Below are 20,599 nucleotides of genomic sequence, written 5' to 3'. Positions count from 1 at the left end.
GCTGGGGCCTCACTAATCCACCCAAGGCAGATAAGTAAAGGACCCACGGGAGACGCATGCAGTGTGAGAACACAGCCGCGGATCCCAATAGACTTCAATGGAGCAAGTCGCGTTTAGAATTTTAAAGTTCTAGGTACTTCGGGAGAGTCTACAAGCAAGTCACTTACAAGGTAAGTAGTTTGAGAAACAACACACACAGGAGCACCAGAGTGCACGAGTTACCTCACCCAGGGAAGCCGGGTGCATAGGTGTCTTTTGGTGGTGGGTCGCGGCGTCATTTTCAATGGGAGCCAAAGAAGACTTGTTGCTTGTGAAGACTGGAGAAGTGTCCGGTGGATTCCAAGGTTGGATTCTGAAGAAAGAACACATGAAAGCAGAGGAGACAGTGTTCAAAGTCACTTGCCAGTGACCCGGGCCCAGGAAGATGGATGCCCAAAGTCGTCGGGTGATTTCAGGTGATCACGGGTGTCTTGACTCTTCAGCCACGAGGTCCAGGAGGCGTCGACAACAACCAGGACCTGGATTAGGAGTATCCTACGATGTCTGCAGCTTACTGAGGTGTCTACAACCGGATTGGAGCCAACAAGCCTTGGCAACAGCAAGTCTCGTGGAATGTGAAGAAAGTCAGCGGTGCAGACCAGCAAGGTCTGAGGAACTCACCTAGCAAGGGTAAGTCAGGGCAGGCCTGGAGCAACCAGGGGAGCCCTTTGGTTCTGTAGAAAAGTCTTCAGAGGACCCACAAGCCAACGGGCAAGGGATCGCTAAGACTCCTCGGGAGGATTCACTTCACAGGAGCCCACGGTCACTCGGGACGAGGTAGGCCTCTGATCTTCGGTGGAAATCCTGCTGGAGGCTTGGACCACACGTGGTCCAATGCACAAGTTCGTAGAACGTCGTGAAGGGATTGCACTTGAAAATAGTGCACGGTACCCGGGTATTGCTCGTCACTCGTGGGGTCCACTCGCCTCAGGTTTGCTGGGGACTCGGTATGGCCGTCGAAGTCAGGAAATCCACTTCTGAGGCTGCAGGGACTTCGGACTCCGGCGGGAGCGGGAAAGTTTGCGACCGTTGATTAGAGTTTTTGGTGCCTGCCAAGCAGGCGAGTCACTCCTTGACTCCAAGGAAGATTCTTCAGTCTTCCAAAGGTAGTGGAACGACAAAGGTCCAGGATTCTTCTTGTAGAGCGTCGTCCAGGGATATCTAACTTGCAATGGCAAGGGTTCCCTATCTTGTACTAAAAGAAAGGGAGGGACTAGCTCTATGACCACTCCTCTGGGAGGGTCAGGGAGTGGGGGGTTACACCCACTTCCCTTTGTCCAGTTTCAAACCAGAGCAGGGGCAGGTAGCCCCTGAACCGGTTTGAGCTGGCATATGCACAGAGGAGCCTACTGCTCCCCCAGTGCAGGACTTCAAAGCACTCCAAGTTGTTTAGAGAGAACAGAGAGACTGGGGCCCTGATTAGCAGGGACCCAGCCAGACTATAGCCAGAAACGAGTGTTAACATCAGAAAAAAGTGGGGGCAACATAAGTGCAGATCCTACTCTCCTACACAGCCCCCCCCCCCAACACAGGGACACTAAACTAACCTCGACCAGTTGAGTCTTCGTGTTCTAAGTGGAAATACCTTGAGAGTCCATCTGCATTGGCATGTTGGGTCCCAGGTCTATGTTGCCCTGTATAGTCCATCCCCTGTAGGGAAATGGACCACCTTTAAAAGTTTTGGGTTTTCACCTTTCATCTGTTTGAGCCATAGGAGGGGCTTGTGGTCAATCTGAACTATGAAGTGAGTGCCAAACAAGTATGGGCTCAGCTTCTTCAGGGCCCACACCACAGTAAAGGCCTCCAGGGGTGTGGAATTTAAGAAAATATCTACTTGTCCATGGGGCAGGTTGCTTCATAAATCTACTTGTCCTTTAACAAAATCCACTTGTCCCTTTGGTGCCATGTAGTGGAGCGACACATTATGACAGCAATCTCATTATATAAAAGCTCTTATATAGCCTATCTGATTATGCCAGAGCTCATACCATAGTAGTGTTTGAATACTTTTGTATTGCTGCAGAGCTACATACCGGGGCTAAAGGTTATGGTAAGCAATATTTCCAGGGTTAGAATGCCCTTTGGAGTCTGTGCAAACGTACTAACTTGCATGTTTTAAGGGTTTTGAACAACTCTTCTCTAATCTTTTCCCATATTGAGAAATGTTGGAGATGTATTCCTGACAATGGCAGATGTAAACATTCTTCCAGAGTTGGGAAAAAAGTGGTTGGAGGGAAAGTGAACTTGCAAACACTCAGATTTTCGCATGAGTAAATCTGCACATGCATATTTGTTCATGCTAAAATGCAGTTCCCAAATATTTTCTAGGAGTACTATTTCTTCTCCTACTTCTATAAATTCTTGGAAACTCACGAAAGCCGTATAGCTGCACTTAATGCTTGGACATATACCATGGGTGCACTTTTGAGACTTTCTTCAATAATTGGACCCCTAATTTGGTCTGGCATTGACCATGACCTTTTGAGTTTATTAAAATTCTGTCCCTCTTTGTATCAGCTGGCTTCTCTGTGAGTGACAGCATAGTGCTCCTTCACAAGGAGCATATCGGCACACAAAGTAGGTTTGTTCAGTGCCAGGAACTACTGTGGCAGTGTGTGCTTCTTGAGACCAAAACCAATTTTTGCCTTTGCTAATGTTTGGTATTATGGTGAGGGCCCGGCAGCTCCCACACCAATAAGGTTTTACAAAAGCTATGCCAAACAAATTCACACATTGACAAAACTAAAAAGCTGACTACCAATTTCAGACCTACTGGCTTTAGCAATGCTTGTTAATTTTTGTTTACCATAATCTTATTAAAACTAGTTACACTGATTTTCCATTATGAATATTTTTGGGAAATACTAGCATGCATCAACACATGTTACTGAATGATGTTGCAAGGAAATGGTACCTGAAATTTTACAGTAGTTTGGCAAAATATTTTCCTGATTTCATTTTTTTATGAACCTTTTATCTTGAAAGCAAAGAATCATCAATCTTGCTTTCAAGCTTCTGCAAATATTTGCATAAAATCAGAGAGCATTCTGGGAGCATTATACAAAGCCTCATATTGCAAAACTTAGAAAACATGTGTACACGTTTTTATACTGGAACCACTGTCAGTAGTGCAGTCAGAGCTTACAACATCTACCGAGAGCGCTCACCCTAATAATAAAGGCTTTCAATTAATGAACCATAAATACAAGTTTTAACAGCATTAATATGGGGACAAATATATTACCTTAACTGCAGACCGTGCCCTTCCCTGATCCATAATGTGGTACTGCATCTGGCAGCCAAAGGGGTTTGTGCTGCAGGGGTAGGGGCCTACTTGTCCAAAGGACAAAATACACATGAAAGCTTGTTGCTCTTGACCCCAAACTATAAGTCCCGGGCGTCGGTATATAGGAATTCCACATCCCTGGGCCTCCCTCTCTATAGCTGACCAACGTTTCTCTCTAGGGGTCAGCCTTCTGCTTATAAAAGCTACTGGCTGGTCCTGACCTTCATCATTCAGTTGAGACAGTACACCCAGCTCAGAAGCATCTGTTTGGACAAATAACTTTTTGGTGTAGTCTGGACTCTGTAAGATGGGGGCAGTGCACATGGCCTGCTTTAGGTCTTCAAATGCCTTTTGACAGCTAGCTGTCCACTGAACCTTTTTTGGCATTTTCTTTGAGGTACGATCATTTAAGGGGGTCACTATAGATCCATATCCCTTAACAAACCTCCTATAGTACCCAGTCAGGCCCAAAAAGGCTCTCACTTGTGTCATTATGGTTTGGTTTTTGCTCTGCAAAGGTTGAACCTGGCCTCTCCCTACAAGGTGGCCCAGGTACACAACCTGACTCTGCCCTATCTGGCACTTAGTGGCCTTGATAGTGAGGCCTGCTTTTTGCAGGGCCTTCAAAACATTTCTGAGGTGGACCAGGTGACCCTGCCAGGAGGAACTAAAGACAGCAATATTATCTAGATAAGCTGAGCAATACGTTTCCATACCTGTCAGAACTTTGTTCACCAACCTCTAAAAAGTGGCAGGTGCATTTCTCAAACCAAAGGGCATCACCACAAAGTGATAGTGCCCACCATGGGTTGAAAATGCTGTTTTGGCCTTGGCATCCTCAGCTAACTTGATTTGCCAGTAGCCAGCTGTTAGGTCAAATGTACTAAGACACTTGGCTGAGGCCAAAGTATCAATTAGCTCAACTGCCCTGGGTATTGGATAGGCATCAGTCCTGGTGACTGCATTGAGGCCTCTGTAGTCTACACAAAACCTCATTTCTTTCTTACCACCCTGGGTATGAGGTTTAGGCACAAGTACTACTGGACTAGCCCAAGGGCTATCTGAAGGCTCAGTTGCACCTAGTTCCAACATTTTCTGGACTTCAGTCCTGATACAGTCCCTGACATGGTCAGGTTGCCTGTAGATTTTACTCTTGACAGGCAGACTGTCTCCAGTGTCCACCTCATGGGTGCACTAGGAAGTCTGCCAAGGGTCAGGCTAAACATATGTCTAAACTGTTGCAGAACTTGTCTGCATTCAGTTTGCTGATGATCAGTGAGGCTGCTTGCCAAAGCAACACCATCTACTGACCCATCATCAGGGTTCTGTGAGAGCAGGTCAGGGAGAGGGTCACTCTCCTCCTCTTGTTCCTCATCAGTTGCCATGAGCAAGCCCATGTCAGCCCTGTCAACATATGGTTTCAATCTGTTGACATGGAGCACCCTAAGGGGGCTCCTAGGAGTTCCAAGATTCACCAAGTAGGTGACTTCTCCCTTTTGCTCAAAAATGGTATGGGGGGCCACTCCACTTGTCTTGGAGAGCTGCTGGGGCCACAGGCTCCAACACCCACACTTTCTGTCCTGGCTGGAACACAGTCAGCACAGCCTTTTGGTCCTGCCAAGTTGTTTCTAGTTCTTGGCTTGCCTCCAGGTTTTTAGTTGCCTTCTTCATGTATTCGGCCATCCTGGAGTGGAGACCAAGTACATAATCCATCACATCCTGTTTGGGAGGTTTGAGAGGTAACTCCCAGCCCTCCTTCACCAAACATAATGGACCTCTTACAGGATGCCCAAACAGAAGTTCAAAAGGGCTGTAGCCAACCCCCTTCTGTGGGACCTCTCTGTATGCAAACAGAAGGCAGGGAAGTAAAAGGTCCCATTTTTGCCTAAGCTTTTCTGGGAGGCCTTTAGTCCTTCCCTTTAGGGTTTTGTTGAAACGTTCAACTAACCCATTGCATTGTGGATGATAGGGAGTAGTGAACTTGTAGTTTACACCACACTCCTTCCACATTGCTATTAGATACCCTGACATGAAGTTGGTACTCTGTCAGATATAACCTCCTTTGGGAAACCCACTCTGGAGAAATCTCCAATGAGTGCTCTTGCCACCACAGGGTCTGTGGTCGTCCTTGGGGGAATTGCTTCTGGGTACCAGGTGGCATGATCCACTACCACCAGGATAAACCTGAGCCCAGATGCTGTTGGAGGGTCAAGGGGACCAACAATGTCAATCCCTACCCTTTCAAAGGGCACCCCCACCACAGGTAGGGGTATCAGGGGGGCCTTTGTTGTGCCACCTGACTTGCCACTCGCTTGGCAAGTGACACTGGAGCGACAAAACTCCTTGGTGTCCTCTGAAATGTGTGGCCAATGAAAATGTGTAACAAGCCTGTCCCAGGTCTTGTTTTGGCCCAAGTGTCCTGCTAAAGGGATGTCATTTGCTAGGGTCAAGAGGAACCCCCTACACTTCTGAGGTATTACCAACCTCCTGGTGGCTCCAGGGGTTGGATCTCTAGCCTCAGAATATAGGAGTCCCTCATCCCAATAAAATCTATGGGACCCACTAGCACTCCCAGCAGCCTCAGCAGCAGCCTGCTGTCTGAGGGGTTCAAGAGAGGGGCAGCACTGTTGCTCTTTGCTCAGATCTTCCCTCCTAGAAGGTCCCCCTGCCCCCAAGGACTCAACCTGATCAGGTTCAAGTCCCTCTGGGGCAGTTCCTTCTAAAGGATCTGCTTCACCTCCCTCAAGAGGTGAAACTGTGATCTGAGATAGAGGGGAAGGCACTGCCTTAACCCTACTGCTCCGCCTCTTGGTTAGCATCAGGTCCATGCTTTCAGGATCCAGAGTTGGTTCAGCGTTATGCATTTTGGCCTGTGACCTGGTCACAGCAAATACCTCTGCAGGTATGCCCAAATATCAGCATGAGTCCATAACTCTACTTCAGACCAGGCTGAATTCTCTTGATCATTGCCCAATAGACATTCGACAGGGAGGTCTGCACTGACTACTACCTTCTTGAGGCCAATTACCCCTCCCAAGGAGAAATTCACAACTGCCAGACTATGGTTGGTCCGGACATTGCTTGCATTGGTAACCTGGTACATTTCACCCAGGATGATCTGCCCTGGGTCCACAAGATCCTCTGCCACCATGGTGACACTAGCACCTGTGTCCCTGAATGCCAAAGCCTTTTTGCCATTTATTACAGGCTGCTGTTTGTATTTGCCCAGATTACTGGGGCTCACTAGGAATGACATATCGATGTCTCCATCACAAATCAGCAATGCCTGAGTGGGTACTCTGACTAGGCCAGAGTCCACTTCAGAACCCAGGGTCAACCCTACTACACCCTTATTCTGATTACCACCTCCACCAGTAGCTGTACTAGGGGGAACAGTTGCCTTAGAAGTCCAGTGTCCTTTCTGTTTACAGAATTTGCACCAGGGCTTCTTTTGGCCTTTTCCTTTGTTGGACTGTGACTCCCCACCAGATGCAGATTTGTGGGGCCCTTGTGAAGACTTCTGGTCTTTTGACTTATCCCTACCTTTCTCAGAGCCTTTAGGATCTTGCTTCTTAGTGTCACCCCCTTGGTTCCGGGTTTTCTGCCTTACCCTGGTTCTGACCCATTTGTCTGCCTTTTTTCCCAATTCTTGGGGAGAGGTCAGATCAGAGTCCACCAGGTACTGATGCAACAACTGGTTTGGGCAATTATTAAGGATCTGTTCTCTCATCATAAGATCATACAATCCCTTAAAATCAGTAACTCTACTACCAACCAGCCAACCCTCCAGAGCCTTTGTTGCACAATCAACAAAGTCAGTCCAGTCCTGAGTCTGTGCTTTTTGGGTGTCTCTGAACTTCAACCTGTACTGTTCAGTGGTTCAGCCAAACCCATCTATCAATGCACTCTTCAGGACTTCATAATCATCAGCATCCTCTTCTCTAACAGTGAGGAGCTTGTCTCTACCTTTATCAGAAAAGGAGAGCCACAAGATTGATGGCCACTGTTTCTGGGGGACCTATTGTACTCTACAGGCCCTCTCCATAGCAGTTATCCATTTGTGGATATCATCCCCACTCTGGAAGGGAGGAACAACCTTGGACAGGTTCCTATGGTCTGGAATGTAATCTCTGACTCTAGGGACACTGTTGCTGCCACCAGGGGGTTCTAACCCCTCTTTTCTAGAAGCTCTCTGGAGCTCAAAGGCTTCTTTGTCTAATGCCAACTGTTTGGCCTTGAGGGCAAATCTTGCTTCCTCATACTGCAGCAGTTTGTACATTCTGTCAGAGGAGGTTTCCCTTCTAGGAAGGTATAAGTTCCTCTGCTGGACAGATTCCCTGCCAGAGTGATATGGGTGGTCAGATTACCTAGAAAGGGACCTAGGCCTCTCCTCCACTCTGTCAGTTCTCCTAAGGAGAATTCCTCTGTCCTTTTCAGACCCCTGTGGGTCTGGCCCTTCAACCACCGAGTCCAGGTAATCTTGATTTTCATCATCTGACCCAGAGACTATAGCTGACCCACCCCCTGATTGACCTATTAGCTCCTAGAGCTAATCTAAGATCATCTGCTGTCAGCAGATCTATCAGGTGTAGTGTGGAGGGACTCTGTCCTAGCTTCAGGTGCTTTGCAGCACACATGGCTTTCAAGTCAAAGAAAGTCATGTCCTTATACTGAGGCTGGGTGGACCCACTGGCTCCAACCCTTAAGGACATTCTAGTGTTGTGCAGTGTTGTACTACCTACACTAGTGTTTGGTCTACTGATCCTAGCTTGAGCTGTAGCAAGGGTGTACTATCCCTTCACAAACCGCTCTAAGTTCAGTAGAACTTGTTGATACTAAGCTTGACTTTATATGTACCTTGAGTACCTTTAGTGGTTTTCAGTTAGCAATTCAAATATAGATTTTCTGGTAAAACAATGGCAAGCTGGAATCCCACACGCTGCCCACCAATGTGAGAAGTTGGCCTGGCATATGCTGGTCACTAGTTATAGTGGCCACCTTGCACCAGTCCAACTCGACTCTTATGGTAGATAGGTTTAAGACAACCTTTTAAAGAAAGCTAACCTAGTGGTAGCGGTGGAGAGCAGCCTTCAGGCTAAGTCTCTGAGGAATGTAAAGCAGCTTGTTTTACCTTCTAATCTCTTGAATTACCAAATGAAAAGACACCACACAGGTGTATATATATAAAATATAATGTATTTATTTCTAGACACACTCTACTCATCTCTTTATGAGATTAGAAGTCAGGAACATATGCACAAATCAATGTTTCACAACAAATTAAGCACTTATATGGCTGGGGCCCTAGGGGCGTACCAGACCATATACTAAAAAAGAGGTAAAGGCAGAACAACTTGAGAAGGCCTATGGTCTTCAGAAGCGCTGGGGCCTCACTAATCCACCCAAGGCAGGTAAGTAAAGGACCCACGGGAGACGCATGCAGTGTGAGAACACAGCCGCGGATCCCAATAGACTTCAATGGAGCAAGTCGCGTTTAGAATTATAAAGTTCTAGGGTACTTCGGGAGAGTCTACAAGCAAGTCACTTACAAGGTAAGTAGTTCGGGGGCCAACACACACAGGAGCACCGGAGTGCACAAGTTAGCTCACCCAGGGAAGCCGGGTGCATAGGTGTCTTTTGGTGTTGGGTCGCAGCGTCGTTTTCAATGGGAGCCAAAGAAGACTTGCTGCTTGTGAAGACTGGAGAAGTGTCCGGTGGAATCCAAGGTTGGATTCAGAAGGAAGAAGTCCTGAAAGCAGAGGAGACAGTGTTCAAAGTCACTTGCCAGTGACCCGGGCCCAGGAAGATGGATGCCCACAGTCGTCTGGTGATTCCAGGTGATCACTGGTGTCTTGACTCTTCAGCCACGAGGTCCAGGAGGCGTCAACGACAACCAGGAGCTGGATTCGGAGTGTCCCACGATGTCTGCAGCTTACTGAGGTGTCGGCAACCGGATTGGTGCCAACAAGCCTTGGCAACAGCAGGTCTCGTCGAATGTGAAGAAAGTCAGTGGTGCAGACCAGCAAGGTCTGAGGGACTCACCCAGCAAGGGTAAGTCAGGGCAGGCCTGGAGCAACCAGGGGAGCCCTTTGGTTCTGTAGAAAAGTCTTGAGGACCCACAAGCCAACGGGCTAGGGATCGCAAAGACGCCTCGTGAGGATTCACTTCACAGGAGCCCACGGTCACTCGGGACGAGGTAGGCCTCTGATCTTCGGTGGTCCAATGCATGATTTTGAAACTAGTATTACAAAGAGTGTGTTGGGAGAATGAGCTCCATCATATATATTTTCACATACTGTATGATTGGCATTCCCAAACACTTTTTTTCCTCTTTTGATTGAAGGCCAGTCTACCTAATATTCATACATAGTCTTAAAGTTGGTTTGTTTGCTGATGTGTCTCTCTGTGACACTTAAGAATATTTTGAGGAATAGGCTAATTTGTCAGCAAGTAGGTTTATCCACGGTCTGACAGAGGGATTTTTTATTCTTCTTAGAGCGGGGCCCCCCTTCCCTGAGTTGGTACCAGGTTGAGGTGAGGGTGGATATCCAACTATTTGGGTAAGTGCCTTGCCTACAGCACGGGCTTCCAATTATTTCTAATTGGTTTATTAGTAGTAAATATATACTACAATAGTGTTGTATGAACTTTTGACACTTTTCTGACAAGAGATTTTGTTTACGTTATTCTTGTAGATATACCCAGTAATACCGAATACATATGAACTGATTACTGGTGTAGTATCAAAATTTATTTTTCGTTTGTCTACGCACCAAATAGCAGCAGCTTATTGTTTACACACGGTCCTGAAGAAAGGCCGGATACTTCTCTACAGATCAATAGGGCTGAAACATGTTGACCTTTTACATCGTGCAGTTTAAAGCTCTATACTGCTCTATTTGCACTGCTTTTTAACCCTGATGGTGAAACCTACAAAATAAAAATATTTTGGTTCTCACCACTTAGTTTTAACTTCACCACACTTTTTCCTAAATTGGCTTGTTATTTGCGCTGCTGTTTTCTCACTCCACTCACCGCATAAGGGACTAAAAAGGATCTCCTTTGTATACAGCATCATCTTTACATATAACATCCCTGGACTCCTCCCTCAGTGAGGGGGTTGTAGCCCTCGGTGGAACTAGGTTTTTCCATCGGGAGAAAGAACTCAATGATGAAGCATGTCACCTAGGGTGAGTGAGGGTTCCAGTCCTATAAAGGGATTTTTCCTAGTGGGAGTTTACCGTAACTAACTTCTGTCACTTGTGATCATTGTTCACTCTTAGACCCAAGATAGTTCTTTGTGTTTTGTAAGTTCTACCACCGCCTTGAGGATCTTTCTCCTCTCTACTTGAGCCTCTGTCGGGGGTTGGCGCTCTCGAATGTCCTCGATTCGGTCAGCCATCTCCTGTAGACGATGGCGGTGAATTACCTCCCGATTTCTAACCATGGATGGTTTCCAGCCAATCCCAGGCTCTTGTGGTGTTAGAAAGAACTGTACTCCTGTAGGCCCAACAACTAGTAGCCTGGCAGGGAATGGCATTGCGTAGGGGAGCTGCATTTGGCTTAATTTCTTCTTCTGCTCGAAACGTGGATCTTTGCCGTTGTACTTCTCTGGTAAAATCCAGAAATACCATCAACCTTCTATTTCCAATTAGTAAGTTTTTCATTTGACAAGCTTGTTGAAGTATTTGGTCTCTATCTCGAAAAAGAAGCAAGTGAGCAATGATTGGTCTCAGGCACCCCTTGTCTGGGAGGTCGGGTCAGGACCCTATGTACCCTTTCAATTGCGTAAAACTGCGAGAGTCCCTCAGGTGCTACTTCTTTCTTTATCCAGTCCTCTATATATTGCACTATATCAACTCCTTCCTCCTCCTCAGGTACCCCTACTATGCGCAGGTTATTGCGACGAGATCCCCCTTCGCTATCTTCTGCGCGCAGTTCTAGGATTTTGACTTTTGCTGCCACCTCTAAGAGATTTCTTCAGTTCTGCGACCTCTGCAGGGGTGTCCGTAAGCACTTTTTCCATGCCAGTGACCATTTCCGCCAGCCGGCGGTGGTCATCCTTTAGGAGGCCGGGATTGGCGCCTATGAAGTCTTTTTGTTTTGAGCACTTCTCGGGAAGTTGTAATTGCTTCCATTATGTCTGCTAATGTGGGCTCCGAAGAGGATGCTTCCTTCTTCACATCTAGGATCTCATCTTCTTCGTCCGTTGGAATACCTCCTCCTCCCACCGCTGCGGTTTGCCCTTTTCACCTGGTCACTTTTCCCATTTTGGTCGTTCATGTGGGAACTCTATACTCAACAGATCTTGTTATGTATTCAGACCCCCTCTTGAGTATCACTCTGCTTAGAACATCCCCTTGACAGTCTTGGCGGCACCTCACTGCCATGGGTTACACAACAGCCAGACTGCCGGTCCACCTGCATAGGTTAGTGTCCTTGTCCAGTTACTGCAGTACCCTCCAGAGGTCTCTCCCCCTGACCAACATATTATTCGCTTTCAGAGTGTAGTGTCATCCCATCCCCCGTGCTCACGGCTGCCCTCTGTACCCTCACAGTCCGTAGCTCTCCAAGGGAGACCCCAATAAGTGTCCCACACTGGTCGCTCACACACCTTAGCCGGTGAGCACAGGGCTGGGCTTGCAATCCACAAGACCTTTTCCTTCCACGAAAATGGCCGCTCACTTCAGTCTGTAGTGCGCACTTCAAAGTTCATCCAACTCAGATAAGCCAGGGACGATTACTAGAAGGGGCAGCGCCCCCTCTATTCACCCCGTCGCAGCCCAGGCTTCGCAGTCCGGTACGGCCGCTCAGATATGCTCCTTGGCGTGTTTGGCCTGCAGTTTATCTCCCTCCGGGTCGCTGCGCTAATGGGGGAATTTCACTGTTGTTCTGTGATCTTCCCAAACAGCATTGTCAGTCTGCAAGACCTCTCCGGTGGCTCCCTGCTGCACTGCACTGCTTGTTGGGGGCCTCAGCTCCCGTTGTCTCTCACCTCCAATCCAGCCTTCTGCTACACTCCAGTTCAGGGTCTATCCCGCGCACAATCAGGACTTCTGCCTTCCGTGTCCTTGCGCCTGTTACTTGTCCTGGGCCTCAGGCACGTAAGGGGACACTAGCCGGACGTTCAACACTCTCCACATTCGTTCTAGGCTTCTGTGCGCATAGTCATTCAACCCCGCTTCTGGCTGCAGCGTCTCATATCGAGTATCTTTTGTCCGCTCTCCCGACAGTGCCACCATAGCCAGCTCACCGCCAAGGAAATTCCCACACAGGAGGTAGATCGCCAGCTTCTTCTCCCGTTGTCTATTACCCACTATGTGAGCATTGCAAGCGCTCCAAGCGCTCCTTGCACGTCGCTCGTCTCTCCGAGTATCAGATCACGATCTCTGTTTTACGTCGCTGGCGCCATTTTGAGTAGCGCTCCTCGGTATTGTCTCTCCCTTGTCCTCCTTTTGCTTGATGCTGTGAATCGCCGCGTCTTGGGGTGGGCAACCACCGATTCTCCTGCTTTCTCGAGTGTCAGGGGCTCAGGATTATGTTCGCTTTGGGAGTCCGGGGCCGGAGCTCCGAAACTCGCTCCCGTCTACATCGGCACCAGGCCACGCCCCTCCTCAACAAAAGCATTGAATTACGTATTTTAGTTGAGTCTTTTTTAAGTTGAGCCTAGACAGTTTGCAAGACATGCTGCATCTCTTCTGTGGCCTTTTGGCACGCCCATTGATTGCCATTGGTTGTTTTCTGTGGCATTCTGAAATGCTTTCTTTTTAGTGGTCTATTACTGCAATTGTTCCTCTTTTGTGTGGCACGTTCCTCCCATGGCAATTTCAGTAATGGTTCCTTTTGTCTGTCCCGTAGGAGGAGACAGTACCTGGCGGTCGGGCATTGCAGGGGACTGGCTTCCCTCTTTTGCGCTTGTTTCTTTTTTGGTGCTTGCAATGTTGACACTCCTTGCTACTCCCCTCCGCATTCACGCTTCTTCTTGCCGTCCCAGCGGCGCAGCTTCCAGCTGCTCCTATTAGTTTGCTGTTTACAATCTGTGGCATGTGGTACACAGTCTCATCTCTACAGTGTTGCGTCACCCACTCTTATTGCTTGTGCAGGGCTGAGCCCTCGCATATACATTACAGATGTCCCGGCTCTCCTGGCATAACCCCCCTATCTGTTTCATTTTGGGATTGCCGGTCCAGAAGGGGCCTTCTTCCAGCAGAGGGGTGTATTAATGTGTTCAGCCCAAATGCTTGCAAAATCTACTGAATTATGCCTCCGGTGTTGGGTTGTTTTCCTCAATTTCCCTAAAAGTGGAGCTGGCCACGCCTCAGTTTCCAACTGTCATTCTTTGGCAAGAGTTTTTTTAATGATGATAAATGTTTGTTTAGTTAATTAAAACCTTAACAATTTTCCGCATGAGTAAAAGTAAGCAAATTTGTTCTATTTTTATATTTAAAAAAATTATAGGCTTTACATTCTCAATTGTTAAAATTAATGATTTTCATATGACCGTAATGAGATTCATGGCATGCAATTAAAACCTTACTAAATCATAACCTTTCCCCATTCTGCCGCTCAGTTAAAAGGTCACTTTTCAGGCCTGATTATGAGGATACGAGCATTCTCCACTTGCATGTCCTGAACAATAGAGTTTCTGGTCAGTTCGTAATTTTCTCTTTCTACTTTGCAGTTAGCATTTCATTTTTCAGTGTGTAATCGTGAAGTTTGAGAAATTTTATCAATTGGCAGTTCCTTTGAGGATCAGAAGGGTCTAGCCCCATTATTATGGCGGCTCTACATGTCCATATACTTCTGATTATTAAAAGCTTTTCTTATTAAAGTGACTCGTGATGTTTGAAGTTTGAGGCATGTGCTAATCCGATTAATAAAGTCCTCTTTGTTAGTGCCGCAGAGTCTGCATAGTGTAGGCCCTTCATGGACCCTGGTTGGCTGGTCTGCAATCGATGGTAGTTTTCCAAAGCAAAGAGCCATCAGTTGTCTTTTTTGATAAATCGAAAATGTAATACTTAAATAAGGTGCCGGTGCAAGGATCTTGTAGTTTTTGCAATTTTGCAGTTTCATTACTGTCTTAAAGGTTGAATAAGGCGGGTTGTTCCATACCTCGCCCGGGCAAGTAGATGTTAGGGCTTTTTGAAGATATTGATTGTCTGGTGATTTTTTTTTTTTTTTTTTTTAATAGTTTTCAAGTTCCCATAGGGCCCTGTTGAGTATGGAGTTGGATATATTCTTTTTTAGTCTATACCAGAGCTTTATTATAGAGTACATCCTCCCTTTTTTTTCGTTTGAGTCCGATTTCAAGTCGCAGCTGACTGATGAATCTGAAAAACCTTTTTATATGCTGAAACTAATAGTGCAGAAATTCTGAGTCTTTGCCGTGTAAAGCAATACTTGCTTATGTTATTGTTGGAAGCATTTTGGCTGATGTCACTGCAAGCAAAGGTTTATATGATGGCCCCTTCAATTTTTTTTTGCCAGGGTCCTAAATGCTAACTTTAATGCACTAGTTCTCTGACAAATAAGCTATTTGCTCTAGGCGGTTTAGCCTGTGGTCCATGTAGATCCTAAAGTATTTATAACTGGTTACCTCCTCTAACAGATTACCATTGAGCATTATATTCTGTTTGGCTATTGGATAATTACTGATCAGCATTGTTTTGCTTTTTGATGCATTGATTTCTAATTTGTTGGTTGATATGTATTCCAGCATTTCCATTAGAGACCTCCGGAGACCAATCTTAGTTAGACTCATTAAAACTACATCGTCCGCGTAGGTGAGATGCAATAGTGATAACTTTCCCAGTTGCGGGGGATTCAAATTGATCTTATCAAGCCGATGTGCCAGGTCTGACATTAAAGGGTTAAAGAGGAGCAGAGCCAACACACAGCCTTGTTTTAAACCTTTGTTTGTGCACACCTTTCTTGATAGTTTTGAGCCGTCGCCCAGCTTTATTCTCATCCATGTTTGGGAGTAGAGTAGCAGTATTCCTCTTAATATTCTCTCAGGAATATTACAGGATTGCAATTTTTCCCATCAGAGGTGACGATCCACACTGTCAAATGTTGCCTTTAGAACTATAAAACAGAAATGGAGTTGTTTTCTCTGCTTGCATTTGTCTGCTATTAATGAAAGAGTTAAAATATTTGTGATTGCCCTGATCCCTTTTCTAAACTCTGTCTGGTTGGCCAGAATCAGGTTAAGCTTATTTGACCACTCTGTTAGATTCTTCCAAGATCAGGGAGGCATAATACTTTGCCTCTACATCTATAAGGCGATTGACCTGTAGTTCGATGGATGTGCTCCATCTCCTCCTTTGTAAATTGGTGTGATAAATGAGCCTTGCCAGCTAGGTGGTATTTGATTTAGTTGTTCCGTATTTTTAAATAATATGGTTAGATGGATCATTTTTAAAAATTACTTGAGGAATGCCGTTGAGCTCTGGCGCCCCGTCTCCTTTACCGGTCTGTATTATGCTTGTTAAATCTTCTGCCAAGTAAGTGGACATATCTGGTTTTTCCTGAACCACAAGTACACTCTTTGTCATAATTCTTTGTTGTGTCTTTCTCTATTAACTTAGAGTTTACCTTTAGGTAGCAAGTTCTGTCTTTTTCTGGATTAGAGTTTTTTACATTGGCAAGAGTTGGACAACTAGGGGCGCCTAGGTTTGCTTTGCATCTCAAAGCTCCCGGTGCAACAACTGCTGCAAGAAGGGTCATCTTTTGTGGTCAAGAATGACTACATGCTGGCACCAACTTTGTCTACTTTGTGGATGCAAAGGCTTGTATCGGCTCAGCGTGTGTTGCAAACCTTAGGAGTGTGGCACTGACTGTGCCTCCGATAAGCAGAACCTAAGCAGGGTGGCACCATTTCAGCCTACACTGCAGATGCACGAAGTATGGCACTGGCTTAGCTAAAGGTATCGACTTCTAGAAACTGATACTTGGTGTGCCTCCGTTATGGATTGATAAGAGGGGCACTGCTCACCCTAGTGTATGTAATCACATATAGTAAAAGCGTTTGAGCCAGTGGTCGGGATTTATTGGGATTGGCTCTGAGTGTGCAAGTAAGGTATGAAAAGTAGGTACTTAACTGAGAAGGGTACGGTTTGGCCAACAGTATAGAACTGTGGAGACTGGAACCGGATAAGCCAAAGCCTGTGGTCTGGATTTGGTGAGAATAGAACAGGTCCAGCTAGCAGTATGTACCACCACAGAGTGGAACAGGCTGTGCCTGTGATACAGACTCACAGAGGGTGCCACAGTCCATGTTTGTGGTAGAGGACAGTGCCCGCTATGCCACTAGAATCAAGCTATACCCGAATGATGACCAATAACAGGAGCAAAACCGGGCTTGGGCTGCTTGTGTTTTGTGTAATTACCAGTAGCTGAGATTAATTCAAGCATTCCATCCTTTTTTGTATACTTTGCTCTGCTAGGGCCATTTAAAGGCTGATAGTGACTCCAGTTACTATTTGAACAATTACAGGCTAGTAGCCACTCAGATGGTGGTATCTAAGCAGAGTGGCTCAGTTACAGCTTAGACATCTAAAGTTTGACAGCAGATCCATAGGCTGCGACTATGGTATCTATAAAGGCTGACAGCGACTCGGTTATGGTATGGGCATATAGAAACTACACGCTACTCAATACCACCTAAATACACCCCACATAAATCCACTCTATGCCACATAACCATCCACATAAATACACTCCACACCATGCTACATAATTCCACTCAACACAATTTCCCTCAACACCACACTCTTCCAAGCCACACTATTCAACTCCACACACATCCATTCCACACCACATAATTCAACACCCAACCACAATATTCCACTCCACAATTCCACTACACACCACATATATCCAATACACAACACATAATTCAACATCATACCTTAAAATTCAACAGCACACCACATAATTAAACTCCATGACATAAGACTTCACAACTCTAAATACCATTCCACATAATTACATTCCATTTAACACAATCGCACTCCATATAATCCCAATACACTCAAAAACACACATAATTACTATCCACATAATACAACTGCACTTCATGCCACATAATTCCACAACACAAATCCACTCAACACCACACAATTCCACTCTACACAATGCCACAACTAACAATTCTAAACCAACTCACATAATTACACTACACACCACATATATCCACTCCAATCCATAACACATAAGTAAAATATATTTTAAAATACATTTGCATTTACAACGGCAATAGCTCTAACTTTTTTTTTTTTTTACGACCAACACACCGATCTAGAGCTTAGCTCCTACATATTTGTTCTTTTTCGTCACCAAATACTCAAAGCTATCCAACCAGTTCCACGCCACACAATTCAACTCCACACATTTCCAATCCATACCACATAATTTCACACAACACTACATACATCTACTCCAATCCAAAGCAAATGGGTAAAAGACATTAGCGCTTACAAATATGAGGCTAATCTGCTTTGTGAATGCTGGTTTATAGTTGCAGCTAGAACGTTTATCTTTAAGATTTCATTTTAAAACGTGAACTGTTTAGAAAATTAAGTCTGAGTAATAATTTAATTTATTGAGACATCCTCCATTAATTTTTTGGTGAAACATTGCATATTTAAAACAGTACATATATGTTCTTGTTCTCACAAGATTATCAAATGGCCTTAATCGAGAAAATTAAGATTCTCGTATTATGTTAATTTCTTGATATTCCCCTTAGGAACCAAGTGACAATGGGCCTCTCTTCACTGAATTAAAGTTTTATATGCGAGCAGCCAAACCAGATGGAAGTAAGTAGCATTTAGTCCTCTAAATAAAATTATGAAGTGGATTAATTCTGCTTTTATTTGTGGAGCAAAACACACATGCCAATTTGTTTATTTAAATATACTGATTAATTGCAGATCAATTTTTTTTTAAAGGTGTAAAGCTGAGCTTTACAAGAAAAATTGCAAAGCCTTGAGACACATGCGTACAATGACAGATAGTCATCCCTGATGCCTGGGGACCAATTGGAGAACGTTCTATTTCACAAATAACAGACCTATGAAATGGAACTAAATAAGCGACTTCCAGACATTCAAGAAAACCCCAAGGGAGTTGCTGGAGTTGGGTGTTTTTCCAGGCTCTTTCTTTTAGTACAGAACCCCACACCTTAGCCCCTAACCATGATTACATTAAATTGTGTTTTCAGTTTTCTTGATTGTCCGCTTTTTTCCTTGGGCCTACCTCTCCCCAGTTATAAACACCCACCACACCTTGATGTGTTTTCTTTGTGTTTAGGCCCAATAAAAATCCATTGCACATGATGTTGTCTCATTTTGCTTTTCTCCACTTCCCTCTTCCTTCAGAATCTCTCATTTTGTGGTTTATTTCCCCTGTGGCTATCTTTCAGACTTCCAGTTTGTCCTATTTGCTTCTTTTTTGTTTCGCCTCTCGTTTTAGTTTTTATTTTCTGGCCTTTACTCCTGACTGTAACTGCTCTTTGTGTCTATAACATTTGCACTTTTGTGGTTGTTCCTATACAATTTATTCCCTGCTATCCTACTACTATTTTGTGTTTGCTCTCCAATTATTATTTTTTTGTTCATGCTTATTCCCCCACTCCTACTCTTTTCAGTTATGACAACTCAACACGTTTGTGGTGTGAGTTATCCAACTCTCTCAATCTACTTCCTGGTTCCTGTTAGACCTGGCCCTTTTGCAGGGTTTTCCCCAAACCTTTTGCTTTCCTTTGCCTATTTTTCTGACCTTTTTGTTAGCTTTAGGACTGTGCAGTTTAACACCGCTAATCAGTGCTAAAGTCCATATGCTATGTCCTCTTAAACATAGTATATTTGTTTTCTCCATGGTTGGCATATTTAAACCTTCCCTTTTTATTACATGTAAGGCACCCCTAAGGTAGGCCCTAGGTAGACCCATTAGCAGGGTGCAGTGTATTTAAAAGCTACGATGTGTGCTATTAAGTTTTACATGTCCTGGTAGTGAAAAACTACTACATTAATTTTTTCACTACAGCAAGAGCCATCTTTCCCATAGGTTAGCATTGGAGCTGCCTTGTAACACTTTACAAGTGTATATTCCAATTGGGAACATGTCAAAAATTGCAGTTTGGTGTCTCTTGACGCACAATTTACAAAGACTTTTTTTGTGAAGAAGTTGGTTTTTAAGTTGCAGGTCTGATAATGCCACTTTTAGAAAGTTGGCATTTTCTTACTTTAAGCATACTGTGCCTCTGCCTGTCTCTAGAATACACATCTGGGTTGGTTAACAGTTGGGCTTTGTGAATTCACTCTAGACCGTCACACACAAAGGGAGCTGAGGTGTGCCAGGCATATTCTGATGGCCTATCCACCAGGCTGATGGGTCTTCCTGAGTTAGAGTGGTGGGAGGAGTTGACACTTGCACCTGAATAGGGCTGTGCCTATCCCCAAACAAAAAGCTGCATACACCCCTGTAGTTTGTCTGGAGCCAGGGCCAGGAAAAGCAGGGTCTTGTGCACTACAAAGACCGTTCTGAAATCTCCCTACTTCAAAGACTAAAATGGGTATAAGTACTGGACCTCTGACACCATATACTCGTAACACTTCTTGACTTTGGACATTGTGCCAGGAAGAGGAAATAGCTGTCATGCTGCCAGGAGGGACTGCCACTTTGCTGCTTGCTTTGTTTTGCATGCTGCTTCTTTACTGGGCGTGAGAGGACTGGACGTTTTTTTATTTTTTTAAAGTTTAGTACGTAGATCTCAGTTGACACAGCTGTTTGCCCACACCCCCGGAGGCCGGCAGCATGAAACCTATATAAACTTTGTCATCAGGACACAGCTCTTACGCCTACAACTCATTGGGCCGGCAGCAATGTATAGTTCCTGTATCGCACAGTCCACAATGTCAGCTGATGATCTTATTACAGCTTATAACGTAATGTTTATGCTTAAAGAAACATAACAACAACATCCCTCCCCACCTGCCTTACACAAATTTACTATTGCATCACCCTACATGTCGTGTGACTTTTTTGCAGTCATTGTGGTCCAGTTGACCCACCAGTCCCCCCCTTTTGCGCTTATCTCCGATCGCTCTCCGCCTGAATCCTTATATGTGAAACCCTAGCCCAGTAGGTGTCAGTGAAGGCATCTATTTCATAGCAATACTACTAATGTCATGCCGCTCAGTCACCTCGGAGGTCAGACCCTCCTGCACCCAACCAGGCCACAAATGGTTTCCAGATATCAGGAGGCCTGGA

The 20,599-nt window shown here is 45.3% G+C and overlaps 1 protein-coding gene across 1 annotated transcript in view; it reads left to right on the top strand.

Annotated features, from left to right (window-relative positions):
• VRK1 (VRK serine/threonine kinase 1) overlaps nt 1-20,599 on the top strand; it is a 309,962-nt gene that overhangs the window by 107,249 nt on the left and 182,114 nt on the right. Inside the window, exon 4 of the mRNA XM_085626433.1 lies at nt 18,075-18,144. Within this exon, the coding sequence (XP_085482559.1) occupies nt 18,075-18,144 (70 nt within the window). The remainder of the gene's footprint in view (nt 1-18,074; nt 18,145-20,599) is intronic.

The sequence above is a fragment of the Triturus cristatus genome, chromosome 9 (genome assembly GCF_964204655.1).
Source record: "Triturus cristatus chromosome 9, aTriCri1.1, whole genome shotgun sequence".
In the NCBI taxonomy this organism is placed as follows: Eukaryota; Metazoa; Chordata; class Amphibia; order Caudata; family Salamandridae; genus Triturus; species Triturus cristatus.
This window is presented reverse-complemented; position numbering and strand designations above follow the sequence as displayed.